Here is a 21,542-nt window from a genome sequence, read left to right on the forward strand (position 1 = left end):
TCACTCTAGATCCAAGCTGGCTCCTCTTCCACAACTGTGGGATCTGAGACTGGAATGCTAAGGAAGCCTTTCTGGAAGGCTCTGGAAGAAATCTCTGCTGCTTGAGTGGCTGTGGCTCTTACCAGTCTATCCATTAAGTTCCATACCCCACGATGAAGGAAGAGGAATATGGATTCTCCCTGAAATATTCTACTGGTACAATGCAAGGTTCTCCACTGGCCATTTATTCAGTCTCCCTCCACACATTCTCCAAAATTCCTCCTTCTCTTGTCAGAATGTTATCATGCCTATGGGGATCTATGCCATGTGTAACACAACTGTTCACAAGCAACTTTCTTCCCTGGCTGAATTTCAGACCCTCCTGTCCACTGGCTCCATTCCTTCTCACCACTGAAGGTTGTCAGCTGGCTGCAGGACTTGTAACTATGACCTTATAATTCACAAGAATGACATAGCAAGATTTTTAGGTCTAAAATATCAGAAATCAAGAGAAAAATACTATTTTATTAAAACAGGTGGAGCCCCTTTTTTGAGAATCCCAGGTCCTATTAAAATACATGTAAATTTAATGCATTTTAAACAACTTCATAATTATTGTAGGATACAGCACATTCACTACAGTCTTTACATACTTCAGTGAAATGGGATTTTTATCTTATCAGGAGCACAAGCATTTGGCTAAATTGCAGCATTCAATCCAACATGACTGTTGCTTATTATTTCCCTGCATTGTATGTTAAATATTCAAAGGAGCAATTAGCAAAAATGGGTATATGAGAAGCAAACCTGGCTTTAGGATTTCTTTTTTTTTTTACTTTGATGATCTGAACCATGCAAACCTAGAAAACCAGTTGTTCATATTGATCTGAAAAAGGAAACTCGATCTGGTGCAAACCATTTCCACAGAACCTCACTTGCTCCTGTACAGAGTTATTTATTCAGGTGTGTGATGGAAATGTAAATAATGAAGCTTTTCTGCCATCCACAAAACCTTATTTCACAGTTGGCGATTCACCATCTACAGCAAACTTATTTAATTTTTTTTAAAATCTCTTCCTGAACACAAGCACTGGTTGGGGTTTCAGCACAGCCATGAGAGCTCCTGATGCAAAAACATCCTCAGCTGCAGCAGGAGCATGACCAACCCCATGCAATTCAGTTACAGTGACAATACTGACTGTCTCTCATGAACACTCATGAGTTACTTCTCTAACAATAATGTTAATTGCAAAATCTCAGTGCAAAATAATCTATCATCTGCAGCCGAAGGTCACCATTAAGGAAGTTCAACTAAATCACTGAGCTAAAATACAGTTCTTAAACTACAGAAATAAAGATATTGCACAGACCCTTTCCTAAAATATGTATTATAAAGCCTCCTTTTACATTCTCAAGCAAATCAAGTATTTTTTATCTTTAACCACAACAGGTGCTCTTTTTGGTGGAAGAAAGAAAAAATTTCATTTACCATCTAAAAGATTATTTTTCTCAGAAGCAATTCGATCCTCGCCAATATTTCAGTAATATAAGATGAGAGATGATTGTCTTTCTTAATAAAAGATAAATCACTCTTTAAAATATTCAGTTTGTAAAAATATTTTCAACATAAAATAAAAAAGGCCAGACTCATTTTGGTACTTACTTACAAAGAGATTTCATGGCATAAAAAAAAAAAAAGAAAACATATATAGTAATTAAAAGCATTAATTAAAATTGAAACACAACCTCAAAAAATTTCCAGTCAACTTCATGTTGTCCTAACCTGCAGAAATGCCCCTCAGTAAAACTCACAGATACACCATTAAATGAACATCCATGCAAGCAGGACTTTGCATCACAGAAATGCACTGGGATGGGAAGATGCTTCCACTGGGCAGCAATGTCCTCCTCTCAGAGGAGCCAGCAGCACTCAGGTTGGGTTACAGATCATTTCTGGCTGAAGGGGAACTGGATCTATCAATCCCATGGCAGCACTGCCACCTGGCCACTGAACAGGACAGACACCAGGAAACCACACCAACGCTGTAAGACAAAACTCCCAATAATCCCCAGAAACCACAGCCATGCTCCACAGGAAGCAGGTAAAGTTCACACTCCCTCAGAACTGGCTGGCTGTTGTTGCCATGACCAAGTAGGATCAATCCCATAATAGTTTCCTGCTGTGCCAATATGCCACCTGAAGAACTGTAATAACCAACACCTCAAGCACTACATGCTGTGGTGTATAAACACGTCTCCCAGATGCAGGCAGGAATGTAAATCCCATTATTCCTGAACAATATCTTACCCTTTTTATGGTAGAAACAACAAAATTTCTATTATGCCTTGGAGAAACATCCTTTTTCTGCCTTTAACAAATACCTTCCCATGTGATTGGACACAGCAGTGTCATGGCCTGAATTATTAGAATTATTAGAAAAATATATGTTCCTAGAGCAGCTATAGAAGTGTTCAGCTTTTGTTTTAGCATGTAACTTCAGACAAAGCACCAAGAAATCGATGCTCAGCTGCAAGATGTGCTACACAAAGTAAGGCCCATTGCTCCTGATGCACCAGGAATACATCAGGGTGAGCAGAGCACAAATTTGCCTTAGCAACTGTCCTGAACAGCACAGTAAGCAAACTTTTTTCCAACAGATTTTGCACAACTTAGTAGGCACAGGATAAAACCAGCCTTGTGATGCCTCCCTAATATTCTCTTTGGGATTTCAAATTGCAGTCATTCTGGAACACTGATTTACTGTCCTTACCATCCCTTGGCATTATTCTACCTTCATCAATAGTTCTCGTTATGAGAAGAGGACCAATGTTCTTGATACCAAAGCATCTTCATAACCTATTTTTCTTCTTCTTGATGCATTTAATTCTCCCTCTATTAAGTGCCAAAACCCTGCAGTGACTTTATGTAGTGTGCCCTTCACAGAGGCTCTGTGATAGACAGGCTCAGCTTGTCTCAGATTTTTACACTTCCCACACCTCAGCAGGTATCATGCTCAACTTGGCAGGCAGGACTTTAATTTCAGCAAACAGCTGCATAATTAAAGAATTGTGTTCTGGCACACTTACAGATTCTGGAGCTTTGATGAAGACTTTGGACTTGCCGAGCTGGTACTGGTCAGGATCCATGTTGACTGACTGAAGCAGGTGGAGGACTCCTTGTTTCTCTTCTCCTTTCCACGAGGGCCAGGTTGCTTTGGTGAGAATGGCATACCTTAAACCACCAACAAGAAGAGATTAAAACCTGGGGTCAAACAGCAGCAGCAGAACACCACTGACTCTTGGCCAGCACTACCCTGGGGGAGGGTGACAATGGCAGCAGCACTCAGAGCTTGGTGTGTGTGAAGATGCACAGTATTAAGATGTTTCTTGTTTAGTGAGACCAAGGAACTGAGGAGAACATAAATGCCCTGGAATCTCCCACCTCCAGATGCTGTCTGCTAACTGCAGCAGTTCATTGCACAAAGTTCTGCTGGAATCTGCTTAAGTCCAGGGTGAGATTATTCACCAACAATGACCTATGGTCCAGGTTTGAGCAGCTACATCCTTGGTACTCTGAGCTGGTTCCCAAGCACATGTCCAATTCCTCACTCAAGCCTTCTCACTCTTACTCTTACAAAGGTCTTTTCTGTTTCTGAGCAAGTGACCAGCTTGTGTTCCTAACCCACCTGCTCAACAGCTGGGCTGCCTTAAGCAAGGAGCAGTGCTGGCTCTACCCCAGGAAGCCTCTGGCTTGGCCTCTGGTGCAAGAAGAAGCCACAGAGATGTTGGTGCTACCTTGAGGGCACTCTGGGAACTGACCCCACAGAGGGGCCCAAGGAGCAGGGAAGTGCTCTAACTTTGACAGAAAGAAGCACAAAGTCTTCTCTCTCATGGTGTCCTCTGTAAGCCTTGAGAATGAAGTAATGCCAGGCTGCAGCCCCTTTTAAACTGCCCACTTCTCCAGGCTTCACTTGGGCTTTGGAGCTGCCAGGCTGGAGTTACAAAGCTGCCTTGTTCCACTGCCCACCAAAGGAGCACTGCTGGGCTTTAGCTGCCCCAGCCTGTCTGTGGGGAAGGAACTGCTCTGGCAGCACCTGTCTGGGCTCCTTTGACAAGACTGGAAAACAACTAAATATATTGAGACAAATTTCTCCCCAAAATCTTGTAATTACTCTTGACAGTTTCCTTTCAATGCCTTAGGCATACTTAAGTGATGTAAACTAAATCTTGCTTATTAGTAGAACCATTCAACACATGAAAAAAGGGATCAAGTAGGGAGGTTGGTTTGTTGTAATTCCCAAGTTCCTAAGATGATTTAGGCAGCTCCTAATAAAATGTTCTCAAAAAATCAGACAAGGAATTGTTGGAAAATAGATTAAAGGAATGTTGATTACCTGTTATCATCACATCTAAAATGTTATCCAGCCAAGAAGCAGGAACAGTATCATGCAATTTAAGTAACAATACCACACAAACAGAAACAGCAAACAGTTAAGAAGAAATGTATCACAAAACCCAAACACCTCTGAATAGAAGGTGCATGAAAAGAAAGTAACTTCTGAATAATTCAGTAGGATTCAAACCACTGATGTTCTCCTGTTCAAATCTCTCAGTTAACAAATGCTCAGGTACTCTGCTGGACAGTGTAATGATGCAGCTCTTACGCCACCTTAAATATGGCAGTGTATTATACACAGTCTGTGTTTAGACCATGTGTGCACATACATGTTTATGTGATTTATCAGTATTATGGGATAAACAGATGCAACCCAGTAAGGAGTTGTAACTTAAAGTAACTCCCAGCCCATTTATTTACCAGCCTCCTTTGCAGGCTCATCATGTACTGCCAACAGTGCAGCTGTGTAGGTGGGTGTGACCAAGTCTGAAGGTAAAGGAGCTGAGATGCATAAAGGTGTCTGAAACTGCTACCTTCCACACAAGAGACTGTGACATGACATTTCAGCATGCTACAAATTCTCTCCTACATCTCCTGAGCTGCAAAAGAAGGCATAGGGGAAAAAGTGATTCAAGACCTTTTAATATGTGAAGAGCTCTTGGGTACAAAGTAAGTACAGATTTAAAATTCTCCTTTTTATCAAATTAACTTCATACATTTTACTGCTGTGACAAGTCTAGAGGGCAGAACAAACAGATAATTCTAGAACATGCACTATTTAAGCATTTCACAGTTTGATAATGTGACAACTGTGACTGCTCACTGCTGCTCAGCAATGGCACCTCAGTGTCCTCGTGCATGCTCCCCATGAAACAGTCATGTCACTATCCATGAATCCAGGTTTGTTAAACTTGTGTAATATGATTTTGCAGATGATTTCAGCACAAGTACTAAATGTGTTCTTAACATGCTTCTGAAACAATTTCAAATCATGACTGCCCCCAGATAGGTATTACAAACTCCCAGTCAGCAGTTAGGTCTGAGGCTGAGCAGGGAGTGGGAGCTCAGACTGGTTATGCTTGGGAACACACAGGCCTTTTCAGTGACTGTGGCTTTTTGCATGCAAATGTAAATTTTGTACATAAAAGTCTATTCAGCCCAGCAATCTCCACTTGCATGGAGCTGCCAAGGCACGCCCAATGAAAACAAGTGTACAAGCATGCATTTCCTGTCATCCCATGCCTCAGCCCCATTTTACTCACACTGACTCTGGGGGTCAGAACAGAGCTTGTTCTGGATGCTAGGAACTGTGAACGGAAAGGGTGCAGGAAGAGTTTTACTCATAACAAAATGTTACATTTAACAAAGTTAATTAATCTGAAACAAAAGGATGAATTCCATAAGAGGAGTTTCAGTTGCCTGTGGATCCAGAAGCACCACGTAGCTTTCCTCTGTGCAGAATTCCCAGAGCCTGCCCAGCCCTCACAGTCTGTGTTCAGGCTAGATTTAACACACAGTATAAATCTGTTATTTGTCTCAGCAACAGTCTGTGTTCAGTAACATAGCCTGTAGCATGTTCATGTTTATACATCTAGGCTTGAAAGTCATAAAGAAAAAGGAATTTATACTTGTTCAGTGAAAATGAAGTCCATACTTTCAGAGATTTTAGGTCTGGCTGTTACTGCATTATTAGAATATTCTTGGTACTATCATGAGGGATTACTAATGGTTTTGTCCTGTGCTGTTTGATTAACTATACTCCATTCCTTGCAAAAACTGATTGGGTTTTTAACACCCTCAAATTCAATGCAACAACTTCCAGCAAAAGCTGATTTATCACATAAAGCCTGTTTGGGCACTTATTAGCTGCATGTGTCCAGTTTCTGAAGAACAGAAGCTGAATGTTGTACAAACCTTGAAACTGCTCCTATTTAAGAGGATTTCACTGGCTAGTGGAGGTAGTTAATCATGGTAACAGCTGGTGCTAAGACACCAAGAACAGGACTGATCTTCCAGAGCTCTGACTTGCTTTCATTCATTCTGAGAGCAGCTGCAGAGGCGTGAGCTGTGCCCATTCCCAGCTGTCAGAACACCAGTGGAAGGATAACAAGCTCTGTGAGCTGAGGTTACTCTTTACACTGCAATGGTGAATGGCACGTGTGGATTTCTTTACCTGCCTTCTATCTGTCATGGGGAGAGTGGAGCAGTAACATTTTAGACAAGGGCCTGCAGTTGGACACTCAGATTTCAGGGACTGCATCAGTTCCTTGAATTCTTTGTAACTCTGAGAAACCCTCTCATAGCACTACAAATACTGAGGCTTAGGCAAGTTCACAGAAGAGATGAAGTACTTCCAGTAACACAAAGCCAGGCTTTGAAGCACTTTGAAATCTCTGTGTAACGGAGATCACTGAGCAAGGCACATGTGGAGAAATGGGAAGGTTTCAAAAGTGGCAACCTTTTGGTTGTCTCCTCATCATGTAAACAACCCTGCTGTTGTTTAGGCAAATCTTCTAAACAGTGCTACCTACCTCTGCAGAAACTTCTTGAAAACCCGTCTGTAGGCGTAGCCAGCTCTTCTGACTCGAATATTTTCTTTCAGACCCAAGTATTCCACTTGATGTTTTACCCTGGGGACAAAAACAATGCAAGGCTTAAAATCCATTTGATTTCAGCATACTTGTGGATTGAGGCATTCTTAAACATCTGAATCATGTTTAACTGTTGATTGCTAAAATTCATGCACAGGTAAATGAATCTCATTTTGCACGTTACCCTGCACACTGCATAGTATGAAAGATATTCCATGCAGGTAGATCACAGCACTGAAATATATGTAGCAAATTAGCTTTATCATTTGTTCCTAGTTTAACTTCCCATCTCCAAAATAATTTGTGTATAAATTTCTTAGGTAATAATAAAAATCCATAAAAGGCCAAGTAACTATTACTGATACAATTACACAGCTGGTATCCAAGGGATTGGGAAATTGTTTTGTGCTCTCTTCTGAAGGTTTTTTCCTATGCTTTACATAGCTCAAACAGCAACACAGTAACATTTTTTTCCTCGTTGTTATGGAGAAAAGACCAAATGTGATGGCTGGAAAAAGCCCCTGATGCCAAACCTTCACTACACAAAGAATGAGAAAGAAGAAAGCCAGGTCAGCATACTGATGAAAAGCCAGAATACCTCCTCATTTTACCATGCTGCAAAGGAAGGATTCAGGATAGGCACAAAACTGGCTACAGCCAGTAATGGATGACTCATCCATGGCACATTTTAAATTACAAACAAAAGCTGAGCTGGTACCAGTCCCACAGAAAGTGTTAATGGCTGTGGAGAAACTCTGCTGCACATGGGAACTGAAGCATCATTATCCCAACACCAGCAGAGCTGCCTCTCACCAAGCACTTCCAGCCACGTTCTAATCAGGGAACAAGGATGTGCCCATGAAATGCAAAGCAGAAAAACAGCAAAACAAAAAAGATTTTGCACTTTTCCCTCTTTCTAGACCTGTGACACATTTATGATTTTATGTTTCTTCTTACATATCCTGCTAGTCCACATATCTTTACATAGTCTACTGCTTAATGTTTGGTAATTTGATTTGAAGAATTCCAGTTGCTGATTTCCTTTGCATTTTCTTAATTTTCTCATCTAAGTCATATGCTGCAAGAAGCAAGGTCAGTTTTTCATTCTGTTGCTGTTCTTCTACAGAGCAAAGTATAAAAGCTTTAGCTTTCAGTCTGAACTATAACAGTTTTTAAGGTTTTAGTCCTGCACATTTAACAAACAGTAGGTAAAAGACCATCTGTTTACATATAATTTTTTAAAAGTGAGTCTGTAATAAGCCATTTTTTTGTTTTACTTACTATTTCTCTGATTTTACAGAAGGTTTTTCAAATCCTGAAACTCTCAGTTAATTCAATGTTATTTCTCTAGCTATTTTGCAAAGTTAAATTTGAATATAAAATGTCCCATTTTTTTTTTCAAATGACTCATAGTAGGAAGGGAAAAATCTTTTGAAATCCCTTGCTACAAATGACAAAATTTCTTTAGTTATTTCTTCCTTTTGAAGATCACTTTTGAGAGGTATTTTACTAAATGATGAGTGATATTGCTCTTTTAGCTTAAAATAAAGACTACTACACATTTTAATCTTGCTGTGTTCAAGGAATCCAGTATATTTTGTACCCACTCCAAGAATTCTGGTACAGTACAAAGTTGGTGGACAAAAATACATTTTCCTGTTTATAGCTTTCCCTCCTGTTCACATCTGGAATAATGCACTGGAGCCACAGTACTACTCCCATTTTCTTACTGTCTTGCCAGTATCAGTGTCCAGCACCAGAGAATTTGAGACATTTTTCTGGTTTTTTCCTTTCCTTTCTGAGAAAAGACACACTGAAAATCTCCCTTCAGGCAGCAACCTCAAGCAGGTCAGGGTCTGGGAATTCAGCTAATGCAGCAGTTTTGAATACAAGTCCAAGTGGCTGTGCCAGGACCTGAACAAAAACACATTTCAAGAACACCCCAATTTCTGGACTAACTAAGGTATTATACAAGCTTTAGATATTACACAAGGTCTATGTTTCAGTGCTAAATATTCTGGAGTTATTCAACAGCAGCAGAAAGGTGGAGTTCCATGGCTTCTGTGAGCATGCAGTAAGAGCAGCTTTGTGAAAGGGTTTTTCCTTTTTCAGTTACATTTTCATGGTCTAGTAAACCTGCTACTAATAAGCAAATTGCTACTCCCATTGCACTGACTAAGGCAGCCTGTGTATGATGCAGCATTATGTGACCACACAAGAAAATAAAACAAAAAATTTAAATCCACCAATCAGCAAGGTATTACATAAACTCTATGCTTTTTATTTCCTGAAAATCTTTTTCACAGTAAATTTGAGAAACAACAATATTAGGTTTAACTTTGAATCGTCACATGCATATAAACTTCTCTTCCCCAGACCTGTTACTAAGTGCCCCAGTGAAGTCCTAGTACAACAGGTGGGCAATAACAGATTGAAAATGAAGAATGTTGGGATTTTTAAACAGGGATGAAGGATTATCACTGTAAGCAGCACTTCCATTTCTGTCTGAGCTTGACAGTATACAATTCTTTGTATTTCACTTGGCAAATGCAGCAGCTACTGGTAACACACCATCCTCACTATAGGAAAACAAGAAGAAATCTTGCCCATTTTTGCTCCTGAAGGGGTTTCCTGAAAGCTGTCCTTTTCTCAGGACTAGGACTGTATTTGTTTCACTGGTTTCCTAGCAACACCTTCCACAATAACAGGCCTGTTTCCCAATATGCAAATGATTGATTTTAAAAGCCCCTCAATTTTTAACTATAAGTTTTATAAATAGTTTTCCCAGGATCACTTAGTCTCCTCCTTTGGCCCCAGTGAGAGCAGAAAACGAAGTGCTGCACAGCAGGATTTTCAGGGTGGGAAAGCTAAAGAGGGTCTACATTTACTGCCAAGCCCTCAGTGAGACTTTGGAGTGCAGTCCCAACAGCTTCTGTAAGTGCTCTCCATCTGCATGTGACTGTGCTGGTCTGCTGGAAAGGCAGAAAGGGAATTCTGCTGGGGTTGTCCAAGAATGCTTTTCATCAGACTTTGCAAGCTGTTTCACCATGACAAAAATAACCACTTGCTTAATCAGCAATTTTACCATTTTCAGAAGTACTTGGTATATAGTAATGAATGCTACCCCTACCTACACTAAAGCCCCACACAGCTTACACATCCCACTGAGCACCTACCCCAGTGCAAAAAGAGCAGCATCTTTTCCAGAGGAAGGTGCTACAAGCACCATGTAGTTAAAGATGCCTTAAAACAGATGTGATAAACCAAACAGATAATTTAGACTGCTATTTAATGTCTACATAATCACCTGATATGACATTCCGGTCTATTATTTTTAAGGAGCTGGATAATTAAATGTAAGTAAAACAGGAACCTTCTCCACTGTTGGTCATAGACACTTTTTGGCAAGTTTGATACATAAAAGCAGATACAGATTTCCTTCTGGCTTTCCAGCTTCTTAATAGAGGCTATTTTCAAAGCATAAAGCTAAAGTTAGAAGTGATCATAATACATTTGGTGTGCACACTTTACATGGAAAACTGAGTCTTTAATATACTGGTTGTGTTACTCATGCAAATGCTGGTTATTCGTAACTGGCAGGAGAAAAGCCAAGAGCTGCACACACCAACTGCTGATTTAGACCAAGTGACCAGCACTTATCTTCAAAGTTTAGAAGAGGTCATGCCAGATTTCATTTCTGATGGTTTAGAGTATATAGTTCTGTTTGTAGGCTGTCCAATTACAAATGATGAATTTTTGTGGCCTCTTCTGACCCCGAGCACTGCCTCTCCTCACACACTCTGTGCTCCATACCTGCTCTCCTCCCAGTCCCGAGACTTCTTTGTCTCATTGGGTTTGATGCAGCGGATGTAGTGGGGTGTGCACTTCATCAGGGTGCCAACAAGGTCATTGGCTTGTTTCTGTAAACACAGGAAAGCAACAGGATCTGAGCTGAAAGGGTAAATCCTGAGGGAATCCTACAATTATCAACCATCTGCTGATGACTCCATTGGCTAGACACAGGTGCCTTTGGTCTTTCTCCAACAACCAAAGTGTCTTGGGATAATCTGCACCTGATAATAAACTTATCAGTAAATAGGAGGCACCATTATCTCCAGATATGTCATACATTAGAACTTCTATATAAAAATATGGAGCAAATGCATCAAGTGAACCTGTCAGGGTGAAATGTGAGAAGAGAGACTGGTAAAATATTGATTTGCAAGTCATGTGTAATCTAAGTGTGTATCCTACAATCAGTCTCCAAACAGAGGCTGGCCTTGCAGCACTTGCTGCCTTAGGCCAGGCACTCTGTGGTCAGCAGAGACTGCTGCTGACTGGGTGGGTGCTGGGTCAGGCATTTCTGCACTGCAGAGACCGGTTATGTGCAGTTAGTGTAGGACATGAGAGGCTGAGTGAGGTGGCTCATTCATCATGCACATGCAAGAACCATCAACTGCTCCTTTTGAAAATTCACTGCTATAGGATGCACCTGAATACAACATCTAATGAACACTGATGCTGGGCAGAACAATTCTACCAATGCTGAAACAATGCATCACTTTGCCATGAAGATACTCCTAATATCTATCTTTAAAAATATCAGGACAGTAAAAAAAGAAAATACTTTTAAAAATTAATTTAGCTATTCATACACAAACACACAACCACATATACCCACACCAACACTGCAACAGGAGACATACTTTGATTTTGCTGCCTGCAGTGGTAGGACGGCCTTTCTTGTCCACTTGAAGGTTTTCAGGAAACAGAGCCTTTATAAAAGGCCTAGGAAAGAATTTATAAAACAGGGTTGGCATAGAAAGACGATTCAATGCAGGCATGTCAAGGAATATGCTGTAAAAGTTGATAGTTGAGCAGAATATAAATAGCTATTTCTATTACTCTTGAGTTATATCAAATCTATTTTAAGGTTAGTACTTTCCATGAGCCTCATTCCTCACAGAGACCCTTTGCTATTTTGGTGAGCATTGAAAGCCATGACACCAGATATCTAGAAGACTTGAAGAAATGCACACTTCTTAAAAAATAAACAGCAATTAATTAAAATACATCACCAAGAAAGTTACTTTGTCAAAACAGTGCCTGTTCTGAGAGGAGCCAGAGCACTGGTGGCCTTGCTTGAGGCCAAAACAAAGCTGCCATTACAGCATTTGGCTCTGACAGTGCCTCCCTTGGTCCAATCTGCAGAATAAAGGTCAGGGTAATGCAGTGCTGCTGCTGTCCTGCAGCACTGGGCATGGGCACTGTTACACACAGGAGTGAGCAGGTGCAAAGCAGAGAAGTGTGGCCCTCTGTGCCCTCCAAACCACCACAGCACTCCTGCTCCAAGCAAGGTTTGCTTACGTACAAATCACTGCTCTGCATGAGTTCAATCAAGTCCGTGAAAAGAACATCCCGATTTCTCTCGCAGAATCCATCCATATCATAAGATACCTGGGCCAAGGTGGAAATTGATTGTTTGTGGTAAGTTGAGAACTCAATAATTAAAGAAAATTTAAATTCTGTCCTCATCAGTTGCTGTTCTGTACTTTTTGGTTAGTCTGGTAAAACTTAAGATACCACAATGAGCACTAAATTCTAGCATGTACTATTAAACTTTTTCACAACAAACAAAGGAGCTTCATCCTTAAATATAAATTCCATTTAAAGTCAAATTTAAAAACACTAATGCAACTAGTGAATGGAACATGACAAGTGAATTTAATACTGAATTTTACTAAGAAATGTTTTTGTGTAGTAAGGATTCATTGTTATTAACTGCAGAAAACAATGAATACTCTGAGAAATAAATCCAAGGAAGACAGAACTGCACATTATATTCCCAGTTTTACTGGCATATCATCACCTAAACATCACTTTTATATCTGAATTCTTTAAATTTACTGCTACTGTAATAAACAAATGAGATTACAATAATGAAAGTATGAGGCACTCATTTATTACATTTAAGTTCTGGTTCTGAGAGCAGCAAGGCTCAGACTCCCCTCTCCAGCAAGGGCCATTTGTGAAGGCATTTCTGTCCTAAGCTCCCTGCTCTGTGAAGGGACACTGTCTCCTGGGAGAATCTGGCTGTGTAAAACCAAGCCAGCCCCCTGCAGGGCTTCCCCCTTCCTCTCACTCCTGTTCTCCTTCCTATAAACACACAGAGTTCAGTGAGGATTTTCAGGTTACCTTTCCAGCATAATGATGGATGATGAAGCCCTGGTTCCAGCTGTTGAAATGTTCATGAGTGCCAATCTGCATCTGCAGTTTCTGCAGCAGTGTCTGGTCAGCCCCTTCTCCCACGGCGTGCATGGTGGCACACACATCATCCAAAATGCTCATAATCCCTGGGGGGTTCTAATGTGGTGGGGAAAAACAACAGCAGCTCAAGGGAGGGGGAAAAAAATTATGATGCCAGTTGTTTCCCCCAAAGAGAAAGTTGTCTTTGCTGCAAAAACACTAGAGCAGAGTCAGGAAGGATTTCCCTCCAATTCACTGAGATTAACTTTTACACTAATATGCAAATAGTTTAAGGAGAGATGACACTTCATGGGATGACAGTAGGAAATAATGGAGGAAACAGTGATTACTGTTGAAAAAACATTAACAAAAACATCAAAACACTCAACATCTGTTTAGTTTCTTTCCTCACTCCACCAAAAAGTAAACTCATGCCTGAGGAAAGCATTTAAATGGACATGCTGTAGTTTGACAAACTTGGAGCTAAATATCTGAGACTGGGAGGGAAATTTTATTCTCTTGCTAATCATCCTCATACAGACAGAAAATGGGCAAAATCTGATGTGTATGTAAGCATAAGCCACTACAGTCTTTCAAAACTGTTCTGGCCTCCATGAAGATAAAGAACTATCTGAGAAACATCCTACTTCTGGCCTAAAGCACAACTCAACATTTGTTGCCATCCCAAAACAGAACATAAAGACTTGAGACTACAGAACAGCCTGTGGAGCAAAACCACAGAATTTCCTTTATCTACTACACTGTCTCTTCACTTGTTTCTGCTTGATTTGCAACAGCACCTGGAAGGGAAGGTGATGCTGTAGCTTCCCCAGACTGAATTCCATCTCCCATGGACACAAAGAGCATTAGCTGATGTACAGTATGTCAGTAAGGTCATGATATATTTTGGTGGACACAATTTTTTCCCATTATTTTGTCTTTTTAGTCACATGTCAATCATGCTATGGTATAGCTCTCTTTTTGGATGGTATATCTTACATGACATATCTTAGGGCTCCTATAAGACATCTTATGTAAGATTTATATATAGATTTAGTATGACTCAGTAACTGAACAACAGTATTTGCATTTTCCTATGAACCTTCTTTACAGAAAAAGCAGCTGCCCAAATATTTAAGAAAAAGAAAAAATCTTGTTGTTTTCTCCACCTGTTTGTTCTAAACACTTACCACTTTGTTCTCTATAAGGTCACACACTATTTTGTTGTTGAAATATTCTATTGGTGTCCATCTAATTCCTTCTTGTACATATTCCTCCTGTTAAGTAAAAAAACAGATGCAAACATTCTTTTGCACTGTAGATGTAGCACTAGATTTACAACACACTCCACAGACACAAACTCTGCACTACTCATGTTCAAGAAGACTTGCCAAATGTATGACTGGGTGGAGGTGGGAGAAATGACCCCACTGATAGTTAAATCCAGCTCTCTGCTGCCTAAAAGATGAATTGGAATCCTACTCTGTTCTCCCCACACATTCCTTTGTCATTCACAGCCCTTCCGTGGTTACTGACAACAGCAGGAAGATTTCAACTGCATTTATTGTCAAAGCACTTTACAAATAGTAACAAAATGACTTTTACAGTATCTTGACAGTGTACCTAAGTATCCACATCCTGATCTATTTTAAAAATTCAGATTGTGACAGGCACATGGAGGATCAGATCCCCCAGACAACACATTTAGAAATGTACATGAAATGAAGATGTAGCTTTTTATTTCTGTATGCAACTGCTGTATCTAAAAAGACACCTAAAGAAAGACTGGGGAAAATCAATATTAAAATTCAATTGAATTGACCCAGTCAAGTCAGCTGCACATACAGGGGCTCAGTAGACATTCTGCAGGTCACTTGTGCACCCAGTGCCGTGACTGGTTACTCCCCCACAAAGGCAATTGTGTCTGGGCATTCCTGAAAACTCTGTCCCAAAGCTGGTGCCAGCCCTGAGCTCACACTGCACACAGGGCTCCTGTCTCAGCTGCATCCTGTCTGCCCTCCCATGCAGAAACAAAAAAGTGAGATTTGGCAGTAAGACTGTGAGCAGAGAACTGCAAATACTTTCACAAGTATCTTTGTATTTCTCTGATCTATTTCATTCTTACATATACACACATATACATACATAAATATATATACATAAATATAAACATATAAATATATATGAAATATATAAATATATATATTTAAAAAACAGAAAAGCTGCGGAGGAAATGAAGGGAAGTATCCCCAGTGAAAAGTGTGTCATGCTCCAGGGAAGCCCAGGGATGGAGCCAGGCTGCAGCTTTCCATCCCTGCCCATGAGTCAGACTGCAGCAGCCCGGGCACAGTCATGAGACTGCAGCAGCACCGTGGGGTGGACTGGCTTTGCACCACCCCAGCACAGAACAAATGCCTGCAGCTGATGTGCTTTACAGTTTTAGGGTCAGCCAAAGAACAGTCCTTTGTATTGCTTACAAGGTAGATCTACTGTTGCAGATGATGACACCTTGATTTTGCCACCAGCTGAAAAAGAAATAGCTCATTTGTGAATTCCAAAATAATTTTTAAAATCTGGTTACCTGCTCTGCTTTCAGTGTCAGTTCAATAAAAATCTGCTGCAGTTTTTCATTTACAAAGTTGATGCAGAACTGTTCAAAACCATTTTTCTGTAGAAAAGGAAGCAATGTAAAAATTAGTTTCCTGCCTTATATACAATGATTTTTAGTTGTCTCTCTGGCAATAAGCTTCAAAGCAACACTGTCAGTGACAGATGGGTTGCTGACTTTATAGACATTTTGAGGAATTTCAGCTCTTCCTTTTAAGATCAATGACTTCATTTCTTTGAAGTTTCTTCAATACCTCATGTTTATTAAGTGAGACATTAACAGTGAGATCACAATGTCCAGAAAGATGGGTTGGGATTTTTTGCTTTCATTCTGTAGGATTTCTGATTTTTTTTTTTTTTCTGGTTTAAATTTTTTCCCCTCTAAATTACAAAAAAGCTCTCGTAGGTCAGACCTGCTCAAACCCCAAGTATTCCATTGTCATACCTGAAATATTTCAAAGCCATAAATATCAAGGACACCGATGTTATATTCTTCATGGTCCTTCTCCATAGCCTTATTAATAGACTAACAAAACAGAAACAAAACATAAAACAAAGTGTAATTTATACAATTAAAATACATCAATATTCTTAAATACTTGTAATTCTTTTAAAATAATATATTTGAATTTAATACAAATATACAGAAAATGTTATTTTGCTTTCACTTTTTAATAAAGTGTTACAAACAGTTAGGAAATGAACAGTATGTTATCCTGCTTTCCAGGTCAGTGAGCCTTTGGATCTACTATCTACAAAAATCTTTCCTTTTCACTGTAATTAGCTCAGTTAAATAAAAGGAGCCAACAGAAAAAGAACAGCTTTAAGTCTGCTCTTTGATGAATTTTGCTGAGGGTACACTGAATCTCTTCCCCTCACTGTGTAGGTCAGTGTACAGGCACAGAGGGATGGGTGACAGGGCTGTTGTGAGGAGGGAGCTCTGGGTCACTGCAGATCCCCAGGGAGCAGATCCCTGCTGCACCAGGAGCATCCAGGGCTCCCAGCCTCCAGCCAGCCCAGGGTCTGACTCAACAAGAGAACATTTTAGCATGGAGAATGGAATTTGGCCCCTGGCTCCACTGCCAAATCCCGCTGCTGAAGGGGCTCTTTGCAGGGAAGTGGGAGCAGAGAGCAGGGGAGCACAAGCAGCCAATTCTGCCCTGCTGAGAAGGAGGAATCCCAGGCAGAAATAGGGATTCTGACAGGAGGGACATCAGGATCCCACACGGGACAGTCACAGCAGGAGCCTGCAAGCACGGCTGATGTCAGAGGCAGTGCCCTGTGTTTGGTATCCATGGCCACACTCCCACTGCACTGGGCAGGCTTGGGCAGGGCAATGCAGGCAAGAAAAGGCCTGCAAGGAACATTCCTGGTGCCCTTGAACTTGTTTGGATACTTCAGCAGAATCAAGCAAATCCAACTTACATCCACCAAGTAATCAAACACACGGGAATGAAGGGCCTTGGCCAGGGCATCCCTGGTGTAGCAGGCTTGTTCCACATTCAGTGTGACATTGATGGACTCAGATTTGCCTCCCCACTTGCTGTCCATCTGTCTGCTGGTCAGTTTTTCCTTCAGGCGGTCCTGGTTAATTCCCAGGAGAAAAGCAGGGAAAGCTAAAACTGCAAGAAAGATCAGGCTTGCTGGATTATGACTTACAGACTAAACAAGAACAAAGAAAAAAATTACCTTTATCTTAATAACAGTAAAACTCATGGAGTGTGCAGCTTAAAAAGGAAAAGAGGAGCAATTTATGTCTTCAAAATTTCTCTATGCTCCTCAAGGACATTTTCAACTCTTTACATGGATTTCAATTAAGATAAACGACCTTGAAGTAAAATAGTCAGCTATTTCTGTACATTCAGTCCTTCAAACATGTAAGCTGCCACAGGACATGGTTTTGAACTGTGTGGTTCAAATAAATCACTCTTGGAGGAGATGGAAATAAATGTAGAGCTCACACATGAAATAAAATTGACACCATTGAAAATTCTTTGTAAAAACATGAAATATTTAAAATGTAATAAAAAGTAGGCTGTTTCCTAATATCCTCTTTCTTTTTATAAGTTAGGACATTGCAAAAAGTTTTCAATTACCTTGCCTTTTATTTTTTAATTCCTTATTCTGTAAGTATTTTGCCAATTCTATTTCCAGTTGTTTAAAAGTAAAGCACAAAATACATCTGTGCCAAAAGTAGCCCAGGGTCTGGCATTCTCTCACTCTCAGCACATGGAGCAGATGTTACTGCAGGTGTCAAACACCTTAGGGAGTGGAAAACCAGAAGTGCCTTGAAAGCAAATGGAAACAGCTCCTGAGGAAAACTCTTGGAGTTGGCACTGCATCTCCACTAAACCACATGATCCTCTAACAGTGTTCCATTGGTTTCAGATCTACTTTCAGATCTACTTTACTGGTGTGAGGAGGATGCAAAATAATCACTAAGGTGGCAACCACTTGCACTTTATGCATCTGTAATGTCACTGCATGACTTCACTAAGCTCTTTAGTACATTATTCCAAAAGTATTTTTAAAATTGGAAATAATCACCAACTTTCTAAAATGTGATTTATTACCATCAGCAAAAACTGATGAAATTTACTCTGGGGTACCAGGAACCACACAAAGTCCAGTCACTGGCAACGTGTCTGGTAATTCAGAGAACTCAGGATGAAGAGCACATGAAAAGATCAATCATTGTTTGCTTTACCTTGGGAAAGAATGCAGGCAATTACAGACCACCAGATATGCTCAGATACACTGTTAAGATGCCAGGAAAAATGCTGAACCAGTACTAGTTGTAAGAATTTATGAAGACAGTCTAATGGCAAGGAGCACCATGCAGAGCCCAGAAACTCTCCCTTCCCAGTGCTAATGATTTACTGTAAGGGAAGAGGAGCTGGCCAGCACTTGATACAACTTCACATTCCTAACATGCCTGATTGTTTTCCCTAGTTATGGACCATAAAGTTACAGTCTGGAAATTATTATAAAGCAGGATATGCATGTTATTGAAAAAAATGATCCTCAAAGAGTCATCAGTAGCATTCAGTGGAATAGTTTTAAATGCACTCTGTGAAGGAAAGCTGAAAAGACTGGGCTCACCTCCTGGGCTTCCAGGAAGTGAAAAACAACCCTTTCAATACAATGCAAGTGTAAAGAGGGAGAGTTCAAATTCTTTTCTCCTTCCAAGAGAGAAGTACTATTATTTGCCATGATTTGTAGCATGGAAGATTTCCAGCAAATAGGAACTTTTTTCATCTATTAATATAATCAAAAACTAGAGCAGACTGCAATCATTGGCAGTTTTAAAGATGCATTTGTCTAAAGGGCTGTCAAGAATGGTCTGTACAGATTTGATTCTGACTCAAGAGTAGAGCTTTTGGTGTCCCAAAGAATGGCTTTGCATGTTTTTCTGCAATTGGCTGTATAACAACAAGAATGCTAGTGACCAAATTCTTAAACTTTTTATTATTTCAGGCTTACACAAAGCAGGACTGACTGGTGGTTCCCTGTGCTTTATCTTTCATGGTTATGCAGGCTATGAATGCTTTACTATTTAGTTGGCTAGGACAAACAGTAAACTGGGGGGAGGACTAATGGAGAAGAGAAATGAGACCCATTTTCATCTTCATAATGCAGAAATGATGTGCTAGATGTGGCTATTTCTTCCCTGGCTTCTCTAAAATCAGTACACTTATGTGTAAGTCTGATATTCATTCTACTTTCTAATTTCTTCCCATGTATTATTCATACACAATTTATGTATTTGTCTCCCAGGGAGCAGGAGAAACGTGGTGGACATGGCTCATCACAGAAATACATTCACTTCTAATGACTTATTTTCAATTAATGTCTTTGCCATTTGTTATTTTGATGCAACTCACTCTGTATCCATCTTGTATGGCTTTTAAATATCTTGATCGGATTGAAAGATTTAACACTGTGATTTAAATTGAAGCACAGTAGCACATTTGAAACCAAAAGGCATATAAATACAATGCCACAAAATGTTTTTCTTTGGTTCACTTAACTTCTTAATTTGAGAGACTAGGAAGGTTAAAAATTAGTAATTTTTATTTCCACGTTTCATAAAACAAATAGCAGGAGAATGCTACTACAGTTGAGTGTGAAGCTGACTGCACAAGATAAGTTAGTTATGAATAAAGTATCTAAAAGTAAACAAATGCAATTTTCCTAAGCATAAGACCCATTCTGAACCAAGAATTAAGAGAACACACAGGTATGTCTAAGGTACTGTTATGTGTGTTGTGCTTCTCTCTGTACTTAAACTATCCAAGTAGCATAAATCCACATTGGATGCAAGGTGTAAATCACAACAAAAACATTTAAAACTCCAAATCCATGAACATTCCAACACCTGGCTGCTGTGAGCCCAGCTGCTACAGGACAGGGCACTGGGAAAGGGAACTGTAAACAAACAGTTACTCAGTAGCTGTAGCTAACAATGAGGTGTCAGCTGAGGAATCTGAGACAGGGAACACAACTGCAGAATGTAAAGCCTGCATTTCTGAACCTCTGTGTACAGGACACATGCACACACCTGTATGGAGGCCTGGGCCCAGGGACACCCACAGCTGGGAGCTGCTTCCACAGCACAGGAGCCACACAAACCACATAATAAACAGGGCTTTATGAATGTGTGCTGATGCACTGAAAGAAGCAGAGTTCAAGCCCTTCTTCCAGTGTCTATTATTTCATACTCAAAGGCTGGAACAGGATTTCTCAAATTCAAAATCACACTCTGTTTAAGTCAGTGGCCTTTTACAAGACAAAAGAGGGGCCTCAGCACCTGGTTTTGGCAGAGACTCTCAATTGGCAGCCTGACATTCTAAGAATCTATGCTCTGTTTGGATAAGCAGCTCTAAATTGCAGTTCACCTCCTGCCATCTGGGCTGCAGCCCACTGCTGCTGCTGTAAGAGTTTCCAGAGGTACTTACACTCCTCGCTCTCCACTCCTGCATAGTTGCCAACTTCTTTGAAGCTGATGTTTCCCAAATGCAAAATTCCTGCCACTATCTGCAGTACCAATGCCTGCTCCTCTGCAAAGATCCCAATCACACTCATTGCGTGCTGGGAAGAAAAACAAACAAATTTGCATCAGTCAAGATTCTTGTCTTAGAAATCCCTTTACAACGTTGGCGTTAAAAAGTAGAGTTATTCAAAGCAGTTCAGATTCCTAACACAATCAAATTTCATTAAAGCTGAAGTTTCAAAGGGTACCAGATGCTCTACTTCAGCATTTCTGTATTTTTTAAAATTAAATACAGAAGCATCTACACTTTTTAGAACATGCATTAACAAAATAAGTTCTGGAAAAAATAAACACCTGTTTTAAAGTGTCACACTAAAAATAAATAGTTTCATTGCAAACTGGAAAACAAGGAACCTAAGAGACAATGATTTTATTCCTTCTACACAGTCAGTTCACCCACCAAGACTAAGAACTGTGAAGCTGTACTGAATTACTCTAAAACACAGCCCAGTGTCTGGCTCAGGCTGTGAATTTCAGCCACATACTAGAAAATCCCCATCACCCATGGGTTTTGGAGTTCTGAGTACACGACAACTTACAGAATGTCTTCTCAACAAACTGTTTTTCTAAAATATCAAATAAGCTCCAATACAACAGTAACAATTACTTTTTAGGCCTTTAAATGTGCTACACACATAGATGTGTTAATACATCTACTTTAAATAGTAAA

The 21,542-nt window shown here is 40.1% G+C and overlaps 1 protein-coding gene across 1 annotated transcript in view; it reads right to left on the reverse strand.

The window, feature by feature from the left end:
- MYO1E (myosin IE) overlaps positions 1-21,542 on the reverse strand; it is a 76,489-nt gene that overhangs the window by 10,880 nt on the left and 44,067 nt on the right. Inside the window, 11 exon segments of the mRNA XM_054272948.1 lie at positions 3,067-3,211; positions 6,907-7,005; positions 10,780-10,886; positions 11,673-11,754; positions 12,338-12,423; positions 13,162-13,329; positions 14,403-14,489; positions 15,794-15,880; positions 16,265-16,345; positions 17,245-17,441; positions 20,778-20,910. Coding sequence (XP_054128923.1) covers positions 3,067-3,211; positions 6,907-7,005; positions 10,780-10,886; positions 11,673-11,754; positions 12,338-12,423; positions 13,162-13,329; positions 14,403-14,489; positions 15,794-15,880; positions 16,265-16,345; positions 17,245-17,441; positions 20,778-20,910 — 1,272 coding nt within the window.

The sequence above is a fragment of the Melozone crissalis genome, unplaced genomic scaffold (genome assembly GCF_028551555.1).
Source record: "Melozone crissalis strain CALT ecotype California unplaced genomic scaffold, PUWL_Pcris_2 ptg000014l_1, whole genome shotgun sequence".
Lineage (NCBI taxonomy): Eukaryota > Metazoa > Chordata > Aves > Passeriformes > Passerellidae > Melozone > Melozone crissalis.